The 22,814-nt window shown below is 49.0% G+C and overlaps 1 protein-coding gene across 1 annotated transcript in view; it reads left to right on the plus strand.

Annotated features, from left to right (window-relative positions):
* Window positions 1-22,814, plus strand: part of LOC146854247 (V-type proton ATPase 116 kDa subunit a 4-like) — a 2,520,670-nt gene that overhangs the window by 1,215,199 nt on the left and 1,282,657 nt on the right. Inside the window, exon 10 of the mRNA XM_085651038.1 lies at window positions 17,465-17,558. Within this exon, the coding sequence (XP_085507164.1) occupies window positions 17,465-17,558 (94 nt within the window). The remainder of the gene's footprint in view (window positions 1-17,464; window positions 17,559-22,814) is intronic.

The following is a 22,814-nucleotide window of genomic DNA, read 5'->3' on the forward strand; positions in this document are numbered from 1 at the left end:
TTGCACCGTGTAAAGCGCAGTCAGAGTAACTTCTACTTGTTGTTCAATGATTATTGTTGTTGTTTTGTCTAGTTCGGATGGGGTAGAAGGTGACAGAGACTTATGGCTGATGAAACTATGGCATTATTGTACAGCTGGGTAATAATGTGTTGTTTGTCTGACTCCCATTGAGCTTCTGTAACCTGTTGACACTGATGCACTGTGCCATACTTTTGTGTTCAATTAAAAAGTAATAAAACATTTATTTTTCAAGAAGGAGGGGTTGGGTGTAGGCCCAGATGGTGGTTAGACCTGCTCATCAGACACAACTGGATTGCTTTGCTCAAGGCTAGGAAGTGCCCCAATATCTGTGTGCTGCTGCTCATGATGTTCACGTCTCTCATCCCCTGTTGTCTCTTCAGTCTCTGCCCAGAGTGTTTTGGTGACATGTCATGTTTTTGATATGGACATCCTCCTCACTGGTGGTGGTGCCAAGCTGCCATGACCAACTCACACTCAAGGATCTTCTTCCTTGCCCTAGGGCTGCTTTGATGTTCATTAGCAACCTTTGTACAAAGTAAAGGAATGTGAAAAGACAACAAACATTTTGAGTTCCAATATTCACTAGTGCATATCAAATTTACTTTGTTCAAAAGGGAGAAAATATCCCTAGTTACTATATCTGACAATGTACAGTCTTTACCCAGCATGTAGCAAGCTAGTGTTTATAAATGTTTTTTTAAGAACTTCTAAATAGTAAAGAATGCTAATTTTCTAAACGTTTTTGTAATGTGGCATTTAGAGGAGAAGGAGGAGGAGAACGCTTGGGTAAAGAGCGGGCAATTTTTTCATTATCCTTTGATTAAATGTTTCAGAGATGTTTTGCAACATCTCTATCATATGCCTATCTTAGGTTAGAGGTTTTTATGTATATTTCAGGAGAATAAATATAGTATTTTGAAAGTAAGGTAAAGGTATATAGCAACAGCACCACATAAACTAAGTTTAACAAAATAACTGAAACAGTTTTCAAATATAGTGTTTTAACTGTTCGACTGATTTTCATACCTTCTATTATGTTATTATAATGTTTATATTGTTAAACGTCTCCCTATTTTATTTGTCAGTTATCAATTCCCTCCTTATTGCAGGTCTCAGAGTTCGCAATGTAAAACCCATTGCTATTGTGTTTGTCAAGGAGTTCACAATATGAAACTCCTTTCTATGGTGTTTAATAAAGAGATCAGAATGTAAAATCCCTTACTGTTGTATTCATCAGAGAGTTCACAATAAAAAATATCTTCCTATTGAAATTGAGAGCTCTGGTTCCGAATGTCCCAAGGCAGTTGACAGTTACTGGGAACTAATTCTGTCACTGCAGATCTTTCTCCGTGTACTGGAATCTCTGGATATTGGTCCAACAAACAGGGGACCAAGTACACCTTGTAGCTCTTGAATTTCAAGGGATTGAGGAAAAGCAATCAGGAAGGTGATGTGGGCTCCAAATCAAAACTCGGCGACACAGAAAAATAACAATAAATTAGTGTCCAGTCAGTGCTTCCCTAAAAAGCAAAAGTACACAAATAAGTACTATGCACACAATTACAAGTATTTACAAGATTTGAAGTGGAATTACAAATTGAAACCCCTCATAAACAGGCCTCACAGAATTACATTGCAAATCAAGTACCCTATAGTAATATCATTGAGTGAAATTGACCCAGTACACCTAGTCTATTCCAGTTATCTGTGTGGTACCAGGTGACAGTTTGTGCACACCCAACAGGGGCAAACCCTAAAATCCATAAATAGACCCATATGGGCTGATTGCAAAACATAAAGGTTTTCATGATCTGAAACATTAGGCCTCCCTGTTTTGAGAAGTTATTCACATAGTAAACTGAGAGGCCTAAAGTATGTCAACGCATTTGAAAATCAATAAAGCCAATAAAGTTGCTTTAGCATGAACAGTAACATGAGCTTATGGTCTCTTGCCTTGAGAGACCCATCAAACATTTTATGCAGACCAAAATTATAAACCAACATGAAAATCAACTTACCTTCTAGATCCTCCAAGCATTCACTTATGACCAGAACTGAAAAAGGGACATCTATACTAAACCCTTGCAAATTACATTTATCATGATATTTAAAATGTAAACCCCCTTCCTATTGTATTTATCTCATAGTGCAAGACGTAAAGCTCTTTCCTGGGGGTTCTGTTTTTTGTCATGATGCTAACAGCGTAAAACCCAATGCTATTACATTTATAGAGGGTTTACATAGTAAAACCCCTTGCTGTTGCTTCTGTCAGAGAGTTCACAATGCAAAACCTCTTCTGATGATATTTGTCATGGAGTTGATAATGTAAAACCCCTTTCTACTGCATTTGTGAGAGATTTCACAACTTAAACCCTATATCATCACATTTATTATAGGTTACAGTGTAAAGCCACTTCTTTTTGCAATGTAAATCCCCAGCCTATGGTGTTTGTCAAAGGGTTCACAAGGTGAAACCTATTGCCTACAGTTGCGGCTTTGGGCTTACACCATGCAAAGCCCCTTTCTACTGCATTTGACCTGGGGTATGTGTTAGAAAATACTCACCTATAGGACTTCACAGACTGTAATAACATTCCACCCATTGATGCTTACCAGGTTTTTTTTTTAAAGCTTTATTTTTCCATTTTGTCTTAATGAAACAAACCAACATTACAGCATACAATAGTTCGTAGGCACTTTAAACACAAATTATATGTAGCCGAGGCCAGCGTGAGAAGTCTTAGGGGCTGATTACGATGGCAGGTGGACAAGGTCCGCCCGCCATTGTAGCGGTGTTTGGGACCGCCCGCCAGACATGCAGCAGTCCCACCACTGCGATTAGGATGCGCCAGCCAAACTGGCAGGCGCATCTAGGGCTCTTAACCACACGGTGCCTGCTACTTCCTGCTACTTGGTGCATGGAAATGCCCCAGTGCACCCCCACACACAGAGAGGGCCCACAAAGGGCCCCTGAATCCAGCCTCTGCCTGTCTTTTTGCGGTGGGATGACTGCCGCAAAAAGACAGGCGTAAAGGGATTTAGTAATCCCTAATGCTGCCCTGTGCCCTGGTTCTGCAAGGCGGGCAGAAAAGGACCACCTTGCGGAACTGTGCATGGACACATTGGGAAGCCCACCCCCATCCTAATTTGGCGATGAGAATTTCCTGTGGGATGACGGAAGGATCGCCACCGCTGGCCCTGCTGTGGCGGTCCTTCTGCCATCCTAATGACCACCTTAGAATCAATAACATGGTTAACCAAGAGGAGCACATTATACAGTACGTCATAGTGGAGAGTAGGCATTGGGGTAAGCACTCGTTTCATCGATCCGCCCTTGCCCTCCCCGCCTTGAATTCAACTTAGCCTGTTTCACTCCCACTGGTTGCAGTATCACTCAGCTCAGTCCTCCCTCACCCTGATGCAAGAACAGAGCTGCAAAATGTTCTCTATTTCGTGAGGTCTGCTTGTAACCCCTCATCTTTGAGTGGTAATTTCATGTGTGTTTCCTCGGCTAGTGCCTATTCCCTGACATCTCTAAGCCATGTTGCTATATCTGGGCTTCTCTGCCCCATCCAATTTATGGCCACTATGCATCTAGCCAGGACCAGCATCAGCTTAAGGAGTTTATATGGTATTTTCCGTTTTTTAGGTATACATATGTGGGCAAGCAGGCACTGAAGTGGCTTATCTCTTACAGGAAGACCTGTGGTTGTGCGCATCTTCTCAGTCACTAGTGTCCAAAACTGTCTCAGTTCAGGCCACGCCCACGCCAGGTGTAGAAAGTCTGCTTTCTCTGTTGCACACCGGGGGTACTTGCCATCATTTTTGTGTGAGATGTGTTGCAACTTCGCTGGTGTGAGGTAAGCGCGATTTAGAAATGTATAATGGATCAGTTTAAACCTTGCATTGCAGGAGACTGTGTGTGTGAGTCTGCTAATGGTCACCCAATCCCTATCGTCTAGATGTGTGCTAAGGTCCCTCTCCCAAGCAGCCCTTGACCGCGGTGACTGGGCAGTCAAATTCTGCCTCATGGCTTTATACAGGAGTGATATCATCCTGCGCCCGGATAAGCAGTAGGTCTAAAGTGTGTGTCGGTTGGGGAATATCTGAGGATTGGGGCCAGGTGACTTTAACTACCACCTGAATTCCCCTGTACTGTAGATAATGACCCTGCCCAAGAGCAAAACTATCACTTGCTTGCTCAAAGGTTATTAAGGTCTTGTTCGGGTAAAGATCTACGAGGACCTCGCATCAGCCGTCCCTCCAAGCCTGGAAGGACATGTGTATTCCCATGTCTCTGATAGGGGCTAGAATCCAAATAGGAAGCTCTCTGTGGAATGGCACATGTTGCAGCACCTTTTCCACAAACTGCTGCCATATGCTCGCAGTTTGGTGTACTATCGCTATTGGGAGAGCTTCTGGTTCTGCCCGTCCAGCCAGTACTAGTTTTTTTACAATTGTCCCCTTCTGCCAGCCAGCAAGATGCATGCTACAGCTGGGTGGCAAAGTAGTACATATCGAAGCATGGGGCCTCCAGCCCCCCTCTTCGTATCTAAGTGTCAGGGTATTAAAGGCCACTCTACTGCGTCTCCCTCCCCACAGAATCGAGATGTGTATCGTGTTCAGTTGCTTGAATATTGGTGTCGGAATCAAGCAGAGTGAGTTTTGAAGTGCGTAAAAGCACCTAGGAAGCATTACCGTCTTAGAGACAGAAAGACTGCCCATCTAAAAGAAGCACCTTAGTTAGATTAGATTGCTTACCTTAGAATATCCCCAGGCGTCAGGCTGGATCCGGAAAGATTTTTCGTCAGCAGTATGACGGGATGACGTCATCGGAGTACTTAGACGCCGCCCTCGCGCGCTGACATCAGTTCTTCCTTTTTCCGCACCAGTAAGCGCAGATCCGGGAAGAGCATACCCTTACTCACTTTTTGACTAACTTTTTGGACTTTTTTGGTCTATTCTTTCGAGTCGACCTCGACTCCTGGTGCCGGTAGGGATGCCTGGGTTCAAGCCGTGTGACACCTGTCACCGACTGATGTCAGTTACCGACCCCCCCGTCGGTGTCTCTACTACCTTGGGGCCGACCATGTTGACAAGTCGTGCCCCGACTGCCGGGCCTTGACCTCGAAGGCTAGGCGCCGCTCGAGGTCCTGGTCGGGGAGGAGGTCGTGGGTCGTGGGACCGGTCGCGGAGCCGAAGTCATCACCTCTCATCGGGTTCGAAGTCCTCGCATTCAGGTAAGTCGAGGCACAGTAAGAAGAAGTCGAAGAAGCGACACCGCTCTTCTGACTCCCCTCGCCGGTCGCGCGACTCGGCTGAGGGTTCGGGTGGCACCACCCACGCGGCTCTGCCGGAGCCGCAGGAGTCACGTCTGGCCCCATACCCTCCGGTCCCTGGGCCTAATGCGACTCCGGGCGAGATTCGGGACTTCCTCGTGGCCATGAGGAGTCATGCTCTGCCGTCGAGGCCTGCCGGCGTACCTCTGGGCCCCGCAGGTCCGACTGGGGGGCCTAGCGAGCCGGCGGCTTCGGCCCCGGCGCCGTCGTCGACTTCAGTCCCGACGCCGCAGGTCCCCGTGGGATCCAGGCCTGTATCCCGGTCGACGCCGGTTGACCTTACGACACCTCCGCCGGTGCCGACCCCTATGGTGCCGCCCCAGACGCCGTCTTCTGACAACGTCGTCCCTAGTTTCAGCCCCGGTCCGGGTCCGGCATTGGAAGGTGCCGCCTGGCGCCGTCTCTGGCACCAATGGATGAGCATTTCATCTACCACCCGGCTCTGTCCTTTCTTCCTGTATACCAGGAGATGGATGAAGGGGAGGACTGGGAGGGGTCTGAGGACTCTCTGGCACAACAGTGCCAGTTAAGTCAGGACTGGGCAGACGAGCTGAGGGATGCCAGTGGTCTCGACACTTCGCCTGACACTGGCTTCATCTCTCCTCCTTCCGTGGCTACGGAGGAGGGTGCAACTTATTCTGTGGTGCTGCGCAGGGCTGCCGAGGCCCTTCACCAGGAGCTCCCTGCAGCGGCCGTGAGGACTAACCTCCTCACTGAGGTGCTTCAACCGCCAGTAAGCTCTTCGGGGCCTCTACTCCAGTTCAATGAGGCCCTCACTGACGTTCTGATGGACACTTGGTCCAAGCCCTCCACAGTCACTCCTGTGGATCGGAACGTGGCCCAGCGCCACCGCCCTGCTCCAGGCGACCCCAGCTTTCTGTCGGTACATCCCACCCCTGAGAGTCTGGTTATCCAGGCCTCTACGTCCCAGACCGCCTTCCCGTCCGCTCCCCCGGATCGGGAATACAAAAGGTTGGAGCAGTTTGGGAAGAAACTGTTTTCCTCCCTCAGTTTGGGGTTGCGGTCCATTAATACTGCGTGCCTTTTGGACCATTATATCCACTCCTTGTGGGATACAGCGGCAGACATGCTGCCCCAGTGTCCGGAGGACGACTCGCCCAGGCTCTTGCTGATGGGCGGGAAACAGCGTGGTACTCCATTTGATGTGGACTTGACACCACAGACTCGCTGGGTAGGGTGATTGCGATGACTGTGGCAATTCGTCGTCACGCCTGGCTGAGGTCCACAAATTTTTCAGGTGATGTCCAGAGCACCCTCATGGACATGCCCTTTCGATGGCCGTCGCCTTTTTGGCGACAAAGCGGATAGTGCGCTGGAGTGCTTTAAGGACTCCAAGGCTACGGCCAAGTCTTTGGGCCTCTCGGCCTGCGCCCGCAAGCTTCCACTTTTCGCCCTTTTCGTGGCCAAGGAAGGGGCGCCCCCGCACGTTCGCCTAGCCACAGGCCGCAAAACCAGCCTCAACGCGTTCGTGGACGTGGTTTCCGCCATGGCGGAGCAGGGGAACAGAGAGCTCAAAGCCTTCTTAGTCTGAGCTTTCAGGCCTTTTCCACGCCAGTGGGAGGCAGAGCTCGCCATCACCTGCTCCACTGGCGTACCATCACGTCGGACAGGTGGGTGCTGCAAATCGTCCCAAGGGGCTACTCCCTCCCCTTTGAGGCGACCCCTCCAGCCATGCCACCGCAGTACCACCGCATGTCGGGGGATCACTTGCAACTTCTGCAGGAGGAAGTTACGGCCCTCTTGGCCAAGGGGGCCATCGAGCGCGTTCCTGGCCCAGAAGTAGGATGGGGTTGTTACTCTCACTACTTTCTGGTTCCCAAGAAGGGCAAAGGGGGCCTACGCCCTATCTTGGACCTCAGGAGCGTCAACGCCTTCCTCCGGAAGGAGAAGTTAAAGATGCTCACTTTAGCTCAGGTTCTGGCTGCCCTAGACCCTGGAGACTGGATGATAGCGTTGGACTTGCAGTATGCATATTTCCACATCCCCGTCCTGCCGGCCCACCGGCGTTATCTGCGGTTCACGGTAGGCCACCAGCACTTTCAGTTTACCATGCTCCCTTTCGGCCTCACCAGTGCCCCTCGGGTGTTCACGAAAGTGATGGCGGTGGTCGCAGCTCATCTGCGCAGATTAGGGGTTCCAGTTTCCCACTATCTCGACGACTGGTTGCTGAAGGCGGGCTCGCCCCAGGCGGTCGTCTCCCACCTCCAGACTACAGCCGACCTCCTGCATTTGCTGGGGTTCTCCATCAACGTGCAGAAGTCACATCTGAGTTCCTCCCAGAAGCTCCTTTTCATCGGAGCGGTTCTGGACTCAGCGCAGTTTCGGGTCTATCCTCCCGAACAGCGGGTTCAGGATATTCAGGGTCTGATTCCGATCTTTCAGCCTTTATCCCGAGTTTCGGTCAGGATGGCCCTACGGATGCTGGGTCTGATGGCCTCCTGCATCCTGCTGATACATCACGCCAGGTGGAGGATGCGGGCTCTGCAGTGGAACCTGAAGTTCCAGTGGGCTCAACATCAAGGCAACCTGTTCAACCACGTCCTGATCTCGGAGGGCACTGCAAGACAGTTGCAGTGGTTGCTCATGAACCGCGATTGGGTCAGTGGCAGATCCCTCTCCCTACCCCAACCGGAGCAAGTGGTGGTGACGGATGCGTCCCTGCTGGGATGGAGAGCCACATGGGAGAGGCGGAGATCAGAGTCCCGGCTCCATATCAACCTATTGGAGCTGCGGGCGATCCGGCTTGCACTGAAGGAATTCCTTCCCTCTCTCCGGGGAAGTGTAGTGCAGGTGTTCAAGGACAACACTACCGCCATGTAGTATTGCAACAAACAGGGCGGGGTGGGGTTGTGGACCCTTTGTCAGGAGGCCCTGCGCCTCTGGACATAGCTGGTACATCAGGGCATCACCCTAGTGGTTCAACACCTGGCGGGCTCTCTGAACGCCAGGGCGGACAAACTCAGCCGCCGGTGCATGATGGATCACGAATGGCGTCTGAAGTCGGACGTGGCGCAAGGCCTCTTTCGGCAATGGGGAGAGCCCTGGTTAGATCTATTCGCCACCGAAGAAAACGTGCAATGTCATCAGTTCTGCGCGTTGGAGTTTCCAAGGCGGCACTCGCTCGGAGACGCTTTTCGTCGCGAGTGGAGTTGCGGTCTGTTATACGCCTTTCCGCCTATACCACTTCTGCTCAGAGTGCTGAAGAAGATCAGGTGCGACCGGGCCCAAGTCATCCTTGTGGCTCCGGATTGGGCAGGAAGATACTGGTATCCCGAGCTACTCGGTCTGTCAATCAATCCCCCGATTCGACTGCCTCTTCAGGAGGACCTTCTGTCGCAGCAGCAGGGGACGGTTCTCCACCCGAACGTGTCCAGCCTCCACCTCCTTGCGTGGAGATTGAGCGGCGGCAGTTGATGCCATTTGACTTGCCTCCTGAAGTCTGTGATGTCACTCTGGCAGCCAGGCGTCCCTCCACTAAAATGGTATACACCTGCAGGTGGAACAAATTTGTGGCATGGTGCACAGCAAAGGCTGTGGATTCCCTTTCCGCTCCTCTTTCTGAGGTTCTCCTCCTTCTTCTTTCCCTGGCCCAGCAGGGCTCTGCTCTGGGCACCATCAAAGGATATCTTTCACCGGTTTCTGCCTTCTTACGGCTTCCTGATCAGCCTTCTCTTTTCAAGTCCCCTGCTGTTGCTAAATTCTTAAAAGGCATTACTCACATGTTTCCTCCTGTCCCTTTCGTAATGCCTCAGTGGGACTTGAAGCTGGTGTGCGCTCCTTTTGAGCCACTCCATAACTGTCCTCTTCATCTTCTGACTCTTAAGACTGCATTCCTGGTTGCCATCACCTCTGCCAGAAGAGTGAGTGAGCTCCAGGCTCTTTCTTCTAAACCTCCTTTCCTCTCTGTCCATCCGGACAAGGTTGTTCTAAGGACTCTTCCTTCCTTTCTTCCTAAGGTGGTTACTGCCTTTCACATCGGCCAGTCTGTTACATTGTCCACCTTCTTTCCGCCTCCGCATCGCTCGAAAGAGGAAGAGAGGCTCCACCGTCTGGACCAAAAACGTGCGCTCTCCTTCTATCTGGACCGCACAAAACAGTTCCGGTGGACAACCAACTCTTTGTTGCCTACATGGGCGCTAAGAAGGGGCGGGCAGTGCACAAGCGGACCATCTCTCGGTGGGTCGTTTTGTGCATTAAGGCCTATTATTCCTTGGCTAAGAAGGATCCTCCTGTGGGGCTGAGGGCCCATTCCACTCGGGCCACAGCGGCTACTACTGCCTTGGGACGGGTAGTCCCTCTGCAGGACATTTCTTATGCAGCAACGTGGGCCTTGCTGCACACGTTTGCCAAACATTACTGCCTGGACAGCCACGTCCGGAGAGACAGCTTCTTTGGCCGTTCCGTTCTCCAGGACTTCCTGGTGTGATCTTGGTTCGCAGACCCACCACCGGGGTTGGTATTGCTGGGGTATCTATTCTAAGGTAAGGAATCTAACTAACGTGTTTCTTTCAGATGAACAAATTACTTACCTTCGGTAATGATATATCTGTAAGAAACATTAGTTAGTTACATTCCTTACTGCCCCACCCATCCTCCCTGTTCTGCCAACTGATATCTAGGGTTAAGGTCATTCCTTTCAGGGCCCTAGTTTTTGGCACCAGTGTTGGTTTCTTGCATGGCTCTGCCTTCCTGGGGTGGAAAGCTATGTACAGAACTGACGTCAGCATGCGAGGGCGGCGTCTAAGTACTCCGATGATGTCATCCCGGCTATCACGACGACGGACGCGGAGTCGCAGACGACGGCTAACCGACGCGCAAGGGTACTGCTGATGAAAAATCTTTCCGGATCCAGCCTGACGCCTGGGGATATTCTAAGGTAAGGAATCTAACTAACTAATGTTTCTTACAGATATATCTTTGCCAAAGGTAAATAACTTGTTCATTAAGGATAGTGGTAGGTTGTTCCAAAGGTTCACCGATCGCTGCAGGGCCTCAAGGGTCTTATCCAAGTTCAGGGCTGTTTCTTGGGCATTGTCTAGAGCAAGCTGGACTCCAAGGTATCTGAAGTGTGCTCATTCTAAGTCTGGGAGACCCCCCAAAGGTGTGGCAGTCATTCCCGCCAGAGGGAAGATCAGTGATTAATTACAATTGAGTCGCAGGCCAGAGACCTCACTGAATCCGTTCAAATGATGCAAAGGACTGGGTATGGCCACTCTGGGATATGCTAGGTAGAAGAGCGCGTCTTCCTCATATAGGGAAACTACGTGGGTCGTGTCTCCTACCCGGATGCCCACTAATCAAACCCAGCTCTCATCTGCACTGCCAAAGGCTCAATGGCCAGGGCAAAAAGGAGAGGCGAGAGCGGGCGTCCCTGTCGAGTGCCTCCCACAGCCCCCACTCCTTAGATTGAGCCTACCCCAGTCTCACCCGAGCTCGAGGCTCAGTGTATAGTAATTTGACCCACCGGCGGAATCTGGCTCTCAGCCCCAGACCATGAGGACCTCTAGGAGGTAACCCCAGTCGACCATGTTGAATGTCTTAGCTAGGTCTCTAGACAAGAGTACCATTTCCTGCTCCCGGTGTCACTTACTTCATAATGTGGGTCAGGCGGCGCAAGTTCATCACAGTGTTGCAGCCCAGTATGAAGCCACATTAGTCCTCATGTACGAAGTGCGGCATATGGGGTCCCAAGCGAGAGGCTAAGAGTTTGCATAGTATTTTCGTGTCAGCGTTGATCATGGTGATTGGGTGATAGGAAGAGGTTTCACAGCTGTACCCGCTTGGCTTCAGGATCATACATATTTTGCCCTGTCTCATAGTTGGAGAGAGGATTCCCTTATCAAAGGCCTCCTCAAATACCTGCAAGAGGGCCCGGGTAAACTTGCCAGCGTCAGCCCGATAGAAATCAGATGGGAATCCGTCGTTACCTGGGGACTTCACACCTGGGAGCAGTTGTAATGCAGAATGTACTTCCTTAATGGTGAGTTGAGCCTTTAGTTCCTCCATATCCTGCTTGAAGATTTTCGTCAGGTTCAGGGTCTGTAAATATGGGAGATGAACGTCTTTCCCCACTGTCTGTCCGCCGCATAAACGGTCTGGAGGTGACACTGGATCACCTGTGGTATTGTAGCCCTGTTGTGCGCCACTGCCCCCATGGGCATACACTGCGTCACTATTAGGGCGGGGGTTTGTTCCCTGTGGGGGATTTAGACTAGAAAGTGCCCTGACTTGTCCCCCTCCCTGTATAGACACTGTCGGTATTGGCTAAGATTGTACTTGTCTAGCCTGTCCCATATATCACTTATGCATGTACGTGTGTGCCATTCCCTGGCCTCCTCTGATGGGTATGACCGGTCCCGGGTTTGTACCTCCGCCAAGGCTGCATCCTCTGCCCCTAGTTCCCACTCCAACTGCTAGCGGACCTCACATGTCAGACTCAGGCACGCCCCTCTCACCACTGCTTTCAAGGCCTCTCCTTTTGTGGCCCGGGAAATGTCCGCATCTTCCCAGTTAAGATTCTTGCAGTCTGCCAAAGCTCCCTCTATGTGCTGTTTCCCCACCGGGTCATCCAGTACATCTGACTGCATCTGCCAGACCCTCGGATGTTGGGCTGAAATTCCCCAGCCGACCGTGCAAGTGATCGTGGAGTGATCGGAGAGGAAATGGGCCTGATGGGTCACCTCTGTGGACAGGTCGGGGCCTGAGTTTACTACCAGCACTCTATCTAGCCTGCTGTGGGTGTTGTGAGTGGGGAAATAGCAGGTGTATATCTTCTGGGTGGGGTGTCTCTGCCGCCAAATATCCTTCACCCCTAAGTTCCCCATTACCCCTCTAAGTTTCTCGGTCATTCAGGGTTTTGTACTTCTTCGAGGTGGGCACCTATGTAGCTCAGGGTCCAACACACAATTGAAATCGCCGACCCACATAATCGGCACCTAAAGGTCCGAAACTAACACTTCCTGGAGGGGGTGATAGAAATCCGGGTGGTCTACATTTGCGGCATATGTGTTCAGTATTACTAGTTCCCTGCCATCTATCTTTGACCTTAAAAGGATATATCTGCCATTGATGTCTGCCTCCATATATTGCAGAGCAAACAGTGGCCCCGTGCGACCCACACGAGTACTCCTCTGGTGTAAGTTGAATATAATGAGTGAAAGCACTGCCCCCTCCATTTTGGTGCCTCCGAAGGAATGAAAGGATCCTGTAGCGCTTGGTGCATGTGCCTAACCCTCTTACATTCCAGCTAATGAACTTTGTCACCATTGTCAAGGTGGTGTACTGTCTTGATGAGCCCCAGCCCCTCCTCACGCCCAATCATCCTACCCATTGTATGCTGCTTAACAGAAATATGAACGTGAAGTGTGAACAACCCCCGAGAACTCCATCCCCATGGGCAAATGTGCATGTGGTTAAGCCCTCCCCTTGCTTGTGCCAAGCGTGCACAGCCTCCCCATCAGCCCAAACAGGGCCGTGAAACATCCCCCGAACATTTTGGCCTCCCAACCTAGCCCAACCAATTGGTAAAGGGACCAATCCTGCTGCCCACCTGCCCCTGAAATAGGCCTACACACCTCGGGCAGTAGCTCCCTGATGGGTATATTTGTTCTGGCAAGTTTCCTGTGCATCCGCAGGCCCCTACCCCCACCCCCTCACCCCCAGACGCCCCCCTCCTTTTCCCCACCCCCCTGCCCAGGACTCCCCCGACCAAGCATCGCTTGCGCAGTTGGGTACCCCTTATGGTGTCTGATCGTGCCCGGCTACCGGTAGAGAATCATACTTTCATTGAGGCGAACTGTTCACCCAAGGCCTTGTGGAGACAAGGCTGAGTCATTGATGGTCTCCGGGATCACTTCGTCGATCTGGAGTAGTGTGGCCGGGACCAGTCCCGCAACAGTGCTCCCCACTGACATCTGTGGGGAAGAGCCACACAGGCCCAGGGTCTCCACCTGCATAATTCAGTCGTGTCCCACTGTGATTCTCTGCTGTCTCGTCGGGTCGCTGTCTGTAGAGCGGTACCTACGCTGGCCACCTCGGTTCCTCTGAGGCCTGGTTCCCCGCTCTTTCAAATGTTCTTTCCAATCCGGGGGGCGGGGGGGTGGAGAGCATCCCCTCGGATCTCAATCCACTCTCATACCTCCTCAGGGGTCTTGAAAAAGTGGGTCTTCCCCTATGACATCACCTTCAGCTTGGATAGGTAGAGCAGCATGTACTGTAGATGCAACTCCCAAAGCTTCTGCTTCACTCCCAGGAACGTTTATCTTTGCTCCTGCACCTATCTGGTATAATCTGGATATACAGACACTTTTGAGTTATCATAGTATAGGTCCTGGGGGGGCTCCCTGCAGCGGGGGTGCACCAAGGCCCATTGAGCCCTCTCCACCACAACCACTTCTGACAGCCCCCTGGGAATAGCTTGGTACGTATCCAGTGTTCTAGAAAGAGTTCAACCTTGCCCTCCTCGGCTCATTCCGGTATCTCCAAGACTCTGATATTACTGCGGCATGCTCAACCCTCCGCCTCTTCAGCCCGGTGGTCCAACGCACCTGTGGAGTTGGTCAGCTGTGTCACTTGCTGTTTAAGCGCGGCCACCTTACCTTGGAGCTATAAGATATCGCCCTCCGCCGTTGAGACCTTATCCGACACTTTGTGTAAATCTGCTCTGAGCAAGTTTACATCTGTTGAGATAGTCTTTATCTGCATCTCCAAGGCATTTCAGGACCCCTGAATGGCCGCTAGTATCTCTGCCCGGGAGGGCTCGCCAGCACCGTCGTGGTCGAGACCTGTCTGTCTGGTGATGCGCTGGGTAGTGCACAGAGTGACCGTATTAGGAGTGGAAGGACGAACAGGTTTGTCTTTTCCCATCTTGCTGGGCTTCTGGGGCCCCCAGTTCGTCCAGTGGCTGTTCACAGTGTGGAGACCCCAGTAGTCTGGCTCTTAGTCTGAATCACCTACACCCACCTTCTAAGCACCCGAGGGGTTAGGGCAGTAGACCCCCTTCTCTTAATCGGGCCTTCTCAGTTCTCCAGGATCCTCCTGGACCTGACGTAGGGCAGGTAATCACCGGTCCCAAGGACTCGGCAAGAGGGTCAACAATCCCTACTCCGCTACTCCGCTTCGCACTCATGGGGTTCGCCCCTCTTCTCCTCTTCCTCAGCCAGACTCCAGTGTCATCTCAGCCCTCCTGTACAATGTCCCACAGGGTGCCCAGGCGGTCAGTATAGCCCAACAGATGTGTGGGGGTGCCCCACATGTTCTTTCAGCAGGCCTATCCCCTGCAGTGTGGCTCCCCTGGGCCCATCCGAGGCCCACAGCAAAATGAAAGGGAGGGGAGTACCTGTCTCTTCTCCCACCACTCCGCCTCAATTAATCTCCTAGTGCTGCCCGACCCCCGCGGAGGCCTCTTCTCTCGGGTCGCTGACTCATGATCCAACGGGCAGATGGCAAGTCCGCGCTCCCTAGCAGGCTACGCCCCAGCAGTGGCACTCTTCTGAACCACTCCAAGGCTTGTGGCGATCGAGGTTCCTACCTCTTTCCTCTCCGCTGTGCTGCTGTGTGCCTCCAGATGTTGCCCAACTTCAGCAGGGGACTTTTCACCTGAATCACCGGGCCCCGTTGCAGCAGGACGAGCGGCGAGCCCCCACGCACCGCGCCGTGCTCAAGTGCTGCAGGGAGTCAGGCGTGCTGGCAGGAGGGCCCCCACCGGATCTCTCTTCTTATTCTTCTCGCCACGCAGCTCCCCCACGTCCTCAGCCTGAGATCTGGCAACTCACAGCAGGGCTCTTCCTCCACGGCCCGCCCGCAGACAGGGACCACCAGCAGTCTTGACCCAGGGCTCTCAGGCACAAGGTAGGCCACTGTGCTCAAGCGGGTCCACAGGCCCACTGCAGCTGGTCTCTCATACAGCAGTAGGCCTTCTTGGGTCCCGATCCAAGCGTCAGTCTGGGAGCGAGTCATGGGCAGCCTCAGGAGCGGCAGAACCCGCCCCTATCTCTCAGCCAACCACCACCATGCACAGCAGAGCACTCCAGGCACTGCACAGGATGGGCACCAGACTCCTCCGCCTCCCCAACCTCCAGGATGGTGCGTGCTGACTGCCTCCAGGTGACTCTTCGGTATCTCCGTCCAGGCCTCGGTAACCAGGCGCTTCCAGAAGACACCCGCTGCTCAGATGAGGGCCTCTCCTCGGCTAGACCCCCCACAGACAGGGGTCGTTGGCAGGTTCCAGTAGGGATGCTTGGGCCTTGCACAGGCCGGGCAGGTCCCGATCCAGGCTTCTTTCATCTGCACGTCGTCCCTGGGCCACCGGCCCCTCAACAGAGACCCAAGGGTAAGGGGGTGCCCCTCCAGATGTGGGATGGCACCCAGGGGCCTCTGCTTGTAGGAGATATGCAGGATTATGTCGCGTGGCCACCCGCCCGCTTACTAGCTTTAACATATGACTGCCACAATGATTAATTCAGGCCTACTGCCTTTGTCATGAATTTTAAGAAAAAAACAGAACAGACCTATTTCATCTGATGTAATTTTTCTTAACTAGCCAATGAAGCCTGCAGCCTTGATTATCAGCTTGTTACCATAGCCTACTCAGACCTACTGTGTTAAGCATAATCTTTGCAATACAAGCACTCCTTAGAAGCACAAAAACATCTGCCAAATGAAATCCAATATGAAGGAAGTTCAACATGCAGGTGGAAAAAAAACCTCTTGTCTCAATGTTCCTCTTAAAGCTATTTTTCTGTTAACCGTGTAAGATCAATTGACAGCGTTTTTTAAACCAGAACTAAAAACAGCTGTTGTAATGCCTAAGTACTCTGAAAAAGAGAACACAGTTTGTGGCCCACTATAAGACCTAAATGGAGGACAGAATGTGGACTGCGGTGTCTAATGTGAAGGTTTTTCAATAAATATTGATATTCAGGTGATAATTATTTCCAACATTAATATGGTGCAGTAAGTAATATGAATAAGACATTTTTAACATTAGTGAACAACTCGATTAGCAAGAGGATGGGATCACTGCAAAATATCGATTGGTAATGGAAATAAAAATATGTATAGGCGGGGCCCGATTCACAGAACTAACTTAAGACAAAATCCTAAACTTACTACTATTTTGGTATTCACAGAAAGCACTTACTCATTTTGGTATTCACATAAGGCACTTACTCATTTCGGTATTCACAGAAGTTAGGAGTCCTAACTTTAGGACCCTTAAATGCCTTCTGTGAATACCGAAAGTCTTAAAGTTAGGATTTTTCGCAGTTTAGGAGTAGTTAAGTTAGGACTCCTAACTTTAGGACTCCAAAATGCCTTCTGTGAATACCGAAAGTCTTAAAGTTAGGATTTTTCTCAGTTTAGGAGTAGTAAAGTTCCTAACTTTACTACTCCTAAACTGAGAAAAATCCTAACTTTAAGACTTTCGGTATTCACAGAAGGCATTTAGGAGTCCCAAAGTTAGGACTCCTAACGTCTGTGAATACCGAAATGAGTAAGAGCCTTCTGTGAATACCAAAATGAGTAAGTGCCTTCTGTAAATACCAAAATGGTAGTAAGTTTAGGATTTTGTCTTAAGTTAGTTCTGTGAATCAGGCCCTATGTTCTTAACACATTAAGAAAATGATTTGACAAGTTTTGGCACAAAAATGCAGGTAATTGGGTTTGAACCCTAGTTTATCATTGCAACCTTACCATGCTTTTTTGAAGAGGAGTGTGCATCCGGGAAAAAATCCAGATTTAAGAAGTATCCACTGAAATATACAGAATATCTTCTAACATGTTATGGACACACCCACTAAAGAGCGTTGCTTGAAACTAAGAATAGTATCATTCGATAAGATAAATCTGGCAACTTGAACTGTTTAGAGACGATTCACTATGTTGTACTACAATGCCTCCTTTGGCATTTATTGTGAAATTGTATTGCATGTTTCTTTCTGTTCTGTTTTTTTATGGTTTTCTATTTTACATTGTATAGTTGTGGCTTTGCTGTCTTATGGCAATTCTTTTGGCTGTAGTAAAAAAATATAGATAGTGAATGAACTATTGAACATACCCTTTTCGCTCCTGCTTTCACTTTGTAGATTTCGGACAAGAATGTATGCGTGTCCACAGCATCGAAAAGAACGCAAGGAAATGACGGCAACTTTGAATACTCAAATTGCAGACATAAACGTAGTAAGTAATATACTTGCCATTGTATTACAAACTGGAAACCAGGTATATGTACCATGTATGTGTGTGTGTGTGTATATACATATATATATATATATATATAAATATATATATCTCCCCACATCGGTTCGGTTTCACCAGGATTCCTCAGCGCTCACCACGAGTGCGGTCCCCTGCGGCAGAACCACGCCGCTTCAATATTTCACCACATTCCTCTTTCAAAGAAAAACGGGACGCACTATTGAAGTTTTCACAGCTTCCATTATTTAATTTCACCGGTCAAAAGCGTGATGATCTAAGCGTTTCGGTATCACTGATACCTTGCTCACGATCAAATGACTGCTCCCTACCCCAACGTTTAAAAAGCATTACAAACATGCAATTACGTAATTTCCTGTCAGGTGGTTAGAGCATCACAGTGCATTATGGGTGCTGTTGTCAGACATCGTCCTCGTCGCGCTTTCCTAAACACTAACGGACTACATTACCCAGAAGGCCTATCCCGGAGGGGGGGGATTTAGGAGTCAGCGGCACACCGGAAGTTGCGCGTAATCTGTTATTCGCCGAGAGTCTCTCGCGGCTGCGAGAGTGGAGAAGCGAGAAGGCGTCTTGGATATTCCTGTAGTGGCCGAGACTTATGGGGATCAGTCGGCTCGGCCTTTGAATGACCGTGAGTACTGTGTGGGAGAGAGGCGAAGTAGCGGGGTACGGCGGTGAGTCTGAACCACGTATCACAGTTTCCCTTTTGCGGATGTCGCGCACGCTGTGCGGACTGTGACAATCCCGTGGAAGGTGAATTCAGCGCCATACCCTTCCTGAGGGTTTGCAAAACCCTTAAACTCCTGCAAGAGGAGACAGAATACGGCGGCGGTCTCAACCGCGTGTTCTCAAGCGCGCTCTCGCACATTATACGTTTTATTTATTACCGGAGAGATATTTACTTTGTTCCTGGGGGAGGCGGCGGAATACAGCGGTGGTCACAACAGCGTATTACAGAGCGCGCTCATATAGACCCTTTTGTGTTTCGTTTACCAAGGTACGACTATACACCGTCAAGATGCCCTCTGCATAGTTGCGTGGAGGCTGTGGATTATAATACCGTTCAAGCTAAGACATTGTTCTTGCGTTATTGCCCTGCCAAGTGACTCAATTGACTCGTTCTCTAGAAACTGGTGGTTAGAGAAAAGGCTGCTGGCTTTCGGAGCTCCTGTGTTATGGTGATGTTAACCCTGCACGGCAACAAGGCGAAGTAGCACTCTTATGTCAGCCAGTTGATCCAAGGTCGTTTTCTGGAATGGCAATCACGCTGTTGTGGGTATGAGAGTGAATGACTGCATTTATTTCCATGGAGGGGGCTTAGGAAATGTGGCAACAATTGTGAATCTTTGTCGTTCCAGGTGTATGCTTACAGGGCACGTTAAGGCATATGTACCCGGCCATCTGCTATCCTTTTCCAGGTAGAGTCACATTGCAGCTCTAGCGAGAAGGGTTGAGAGTAGTCAGACTTCTTGTGTTAATCCTGTTACCCTTGTCATTTCAGGTTCCATTTCCCTCGCTGTCCCTTCCCCTTCCTTTCCCTCGCCTGATAATTTGAATGCCCTGTAGATATTGCTATACCAGGGACTTGGTAATATCAAGAGGTGGACACTTTACTCTACAACGACTGAACCCTGCGGAGCCGGGCCTGACAGCTGTAGTTTTTTTGTTAAAATTGAATTAAACTTTATGTGATTTAATCAAACACAAATAATAATGTGATTAATAATAATCTTTAAAGAAAGCCAATTCTCGTTTGATTTACATCCTGCGGCAACAAGTCTTTTTAGTTCTTTATTTTTCCCATAACTTTAGTCCATTGCTGCCCCTCCAGTGGGGTTTATATATTGCTATTGGTCTTTGAAACCTTCATTTTATCAGTATATTTGCCCCTCTAGTGGGGCTTAATAATAGACATTGACCATATTAATTGATATCTGTGCCGTCTCTGATTGATGTTTCATTGTGCTTCCCATTCGTTTTTTATTAAATTTATTTTCTCTCTCTTGTTTCCTCTTTATATTTATTTCCTATACCAGAAGCTCTTTCTATTTCATTTTTATAAATGAATGTATAACTCCTCTGACTGATTTAGGCCATGTGGACTTAGAGTTCGGAGTTTTAATATGTATCGGGATTCCTTCTTTCTTAGAAGTTTCTCCCTGTACCCACCGCAATCTTTCTTTGGGACTGTCTCGATGCCCTAGAACTTTAAACATTTCCAATTGCTCTCATGATGTTGTTCTATATGTTTCGCAATCGCATTTGATCTAAAGTTATGGGAAAAATAAAGAACTAAAAAGACTTGTTGCCGCAGGATGTAAATCAAACGAGAATTGGCTTCCTTTAAAGATTATTCCTAATCACATTATTATTTGTGTTTGATTAAATCACATAAAGTTTCTTTTAATTTCAACAAAAAAACTACAGCACCCATAATGCACTGTGATGCTCCAACCACCTGACAGGAAATGACGTAATTTCATGTTTGTAATGCTTTTTAAACCTTTGGGTGGGGAGCAGTCATTTGATCGTGAGCAAGGTATCAGTGATACCGAAACGCGTAGATCATCACGCTTTTGACCTGTGAAATTAAATAACGGAAGCTGTGAAAACTTCAGGAGTGTGTCCCGTTTTTCTTTGAAAAAGGAATGTGGAAAAAAAAAATATATATATATATATCTATATACTTTAATAAAGCATAAAGTTTATTTACCTGATTAGCATTTTTACACAGTTGAACATAATTAAATCAAGCCGTCATCATTTTCCCTGAGGCAGATTGCAGACCACATGACGCCTAACACACAAGCTCCAATAAATGTTTTGTAATCCCTGCACAGCTTCGTTGTTGCCGATCTAAAGACTGTATCACCAATAGGAGAGTACGAGAGACAACATTATAGTCGTGTGAGCATTTTTGAGTGGAATCTCAGAAACTGGACTTCTGTATTCTGGCTCTTACCTATTCCCACCTATGGATTTGTTGCTGGATTAGTTCTGAGTGTGAATTTGACTTGCCAACGTTGTACATATCATGTTTCGAACATGTGTGTTTTAGGCAACCAACTATTTTTGCTCATATTTTTCTATCCACTATAATGGTTTATTTTTTCCTGCTGATCAGCATGGACTTCAGCCTGTTTTCTAAGATCTCGCACTGTACGGTCTCACCCCTTCACTGCCTGAGCTTCTGTAATAAAGGAAAAACAATAAACTATGGGGCTTATTACGATGTTGGGCGGAAAGCCTGCGCCCGACACTGACTCAGTGTCATGATTAAGATGCGACTGAACACTGTTTGGTCGGAGTCCCAGTGTTCCCTATATTAGCTCTACGGGTAAATGGGGTGTTTGCGGAAAATCCTGCACCCCGTTGAAGGCACCCCATGGTGTCTGCCACACAGTGCAGGGCTTTACAGGGGGGTCCCTTAGGTACCCCCAAGACCATCAACCGTAGGCAGTGGGCCAAGAGGGCCCTGCCAGGGCCCCCCAAAGTAACTTTCAGACAGCCTTTTCATGTCAGACAGACCGACGCGGAAAGACTGTTGGAAATCAACATCGTAATCCCGAGGGCGGAAACGCTGTCCGTAGGGGTGTACAATGCGGTTCCAACCAAAACGAATACTCCGCGAGACGCTCGGAACCGATTCGGAATGACCGCGCGTTTTGCATGCCGACCGCGAGCATTGGAATCGGGTGGTCAGAATGTAAACGAGCGAGTCGATCGGAAGGGCTCCGAAGCAGTGAAGGAGATTCCAACTGTCTGGAGGAGGCTTTCCGCCCGACATCGTAATGAGCACTTAAGCACATAGTGAGGAGCTTTGGGTTAGCTAGTGCTTTATATGAAGTGTCATTCATATTTAGGTAAGCTTGCAAGACAACCAGTCGGTGCTGGAAGTGTCAGTTATCGTGATTGTTGACATTTTGTATCCTCACAGTGATGCAATAGGGAAATGTGAGCACTGCCATGCAAAGTAGTTTGTCTCTTAGCAGCACAGCCCTAGAATTCAAAGTTTACTAGTATTTAAATCACATATAAAGTGCAAGGTTTTGCTCTTTTGTATTTTAACTAGGCCTGGGCAAAAATTTCGTTCCGTTCGCGGAAATTGCGATAATTTGACATTTTTGCGTTCCGCGGAGAGCGCGAAAATGTCAAAAATTCCGGTTTCCGCAGCTTGGCGATAATTTGTTTCTTGCTCGCGCTGTAAAATGATACATTCTCGCGCGCGCGCGATCGCCTTACCTGAATCCCTGCGTTCGCCGACAAGTTTTCTTGATCCGGTCGCGTTCTCCATGAGATGTTGTATTGTTTTTAGCCATTTGCGCTGTCTCGCGACAGTTCGCGCCCGCAGTGACGTCATGCGTCGCGCGATCACGTCTTTCTTCTCGCGATCATGCACCGCGAGAACAACTCAAAACAAGATGGCCGCGCCCGCAAGCAACCACATGGGTAAGTTGGCGACCCGCAACCATGCAGAAAATCTCGCGAACATGCCGGAAAAAAACTTCCGCATCTTCGCGATATTTCTGCTTGTTTGCGATAATTTTAAACATTCTCGCGATAATTTGCGAAGGTTAATTCCGCAAATTCCGCCCACCCCTAATTTTAACACAACAAATAGTTCTTGAACTGAAGACTTGCAGGACTATTCATAAAAATAAATTGCACTTGTGAGTAATTTATATGTTTAACTTTAATCTTACTGTTGGGTAACTTTACTACTTTTGGCATTTCATAAAATTTGAGTGTAAGGATAATCAAAGTGTAGACTTACACATCTCTACCCACTGAAAAAGGGGGCAGAGGAGGGGAGCCACATTTACAAGCATAATTTTTCCATGGTTATGCACACGGCATCTGTGTAAGTAGATCATCTTGGCTGTGTCTCATTGACTTGAAACTAAAGGGACACAAATCAACCTGCCAATCTCATGTAACACCCTTTTTGCTACCCATGCTGACAAGGAGATGAACAGCATGAAGGCAGAATTGGACACTCTCAAGGCTGTTGCCTGTAAAAGACAAGCATTTGCAATGCAACATTCTCGCATTTGTCAGAGTTAGAGCTATTGGCATTGTAAATGACAATGCCTTTTACCCATGTGTTTTGGTTTGGAGTGTAGTGGATGCATGTGGTTTGGAGTGGATTTTTGTGGGTTGAACTGGAATTGTTAGCTGTGGAATTGTGTGGGTTGGAATTGTGTGGGGTGTGGTGTATTT

This window comes from Triturus cristatus, chromosome 4_1 (assembly GCF_964204655.1).
Source record: "Triturus cristatus chromosome 4_1, aTriCri1.1, whole genome shotgun sequence".
Taxonomy (NCBI): Eukaryota; Metazoa; Chordata; class Amphibia; order Caudata; family Salamandridae; genus Triturus; species Triturus cristatus.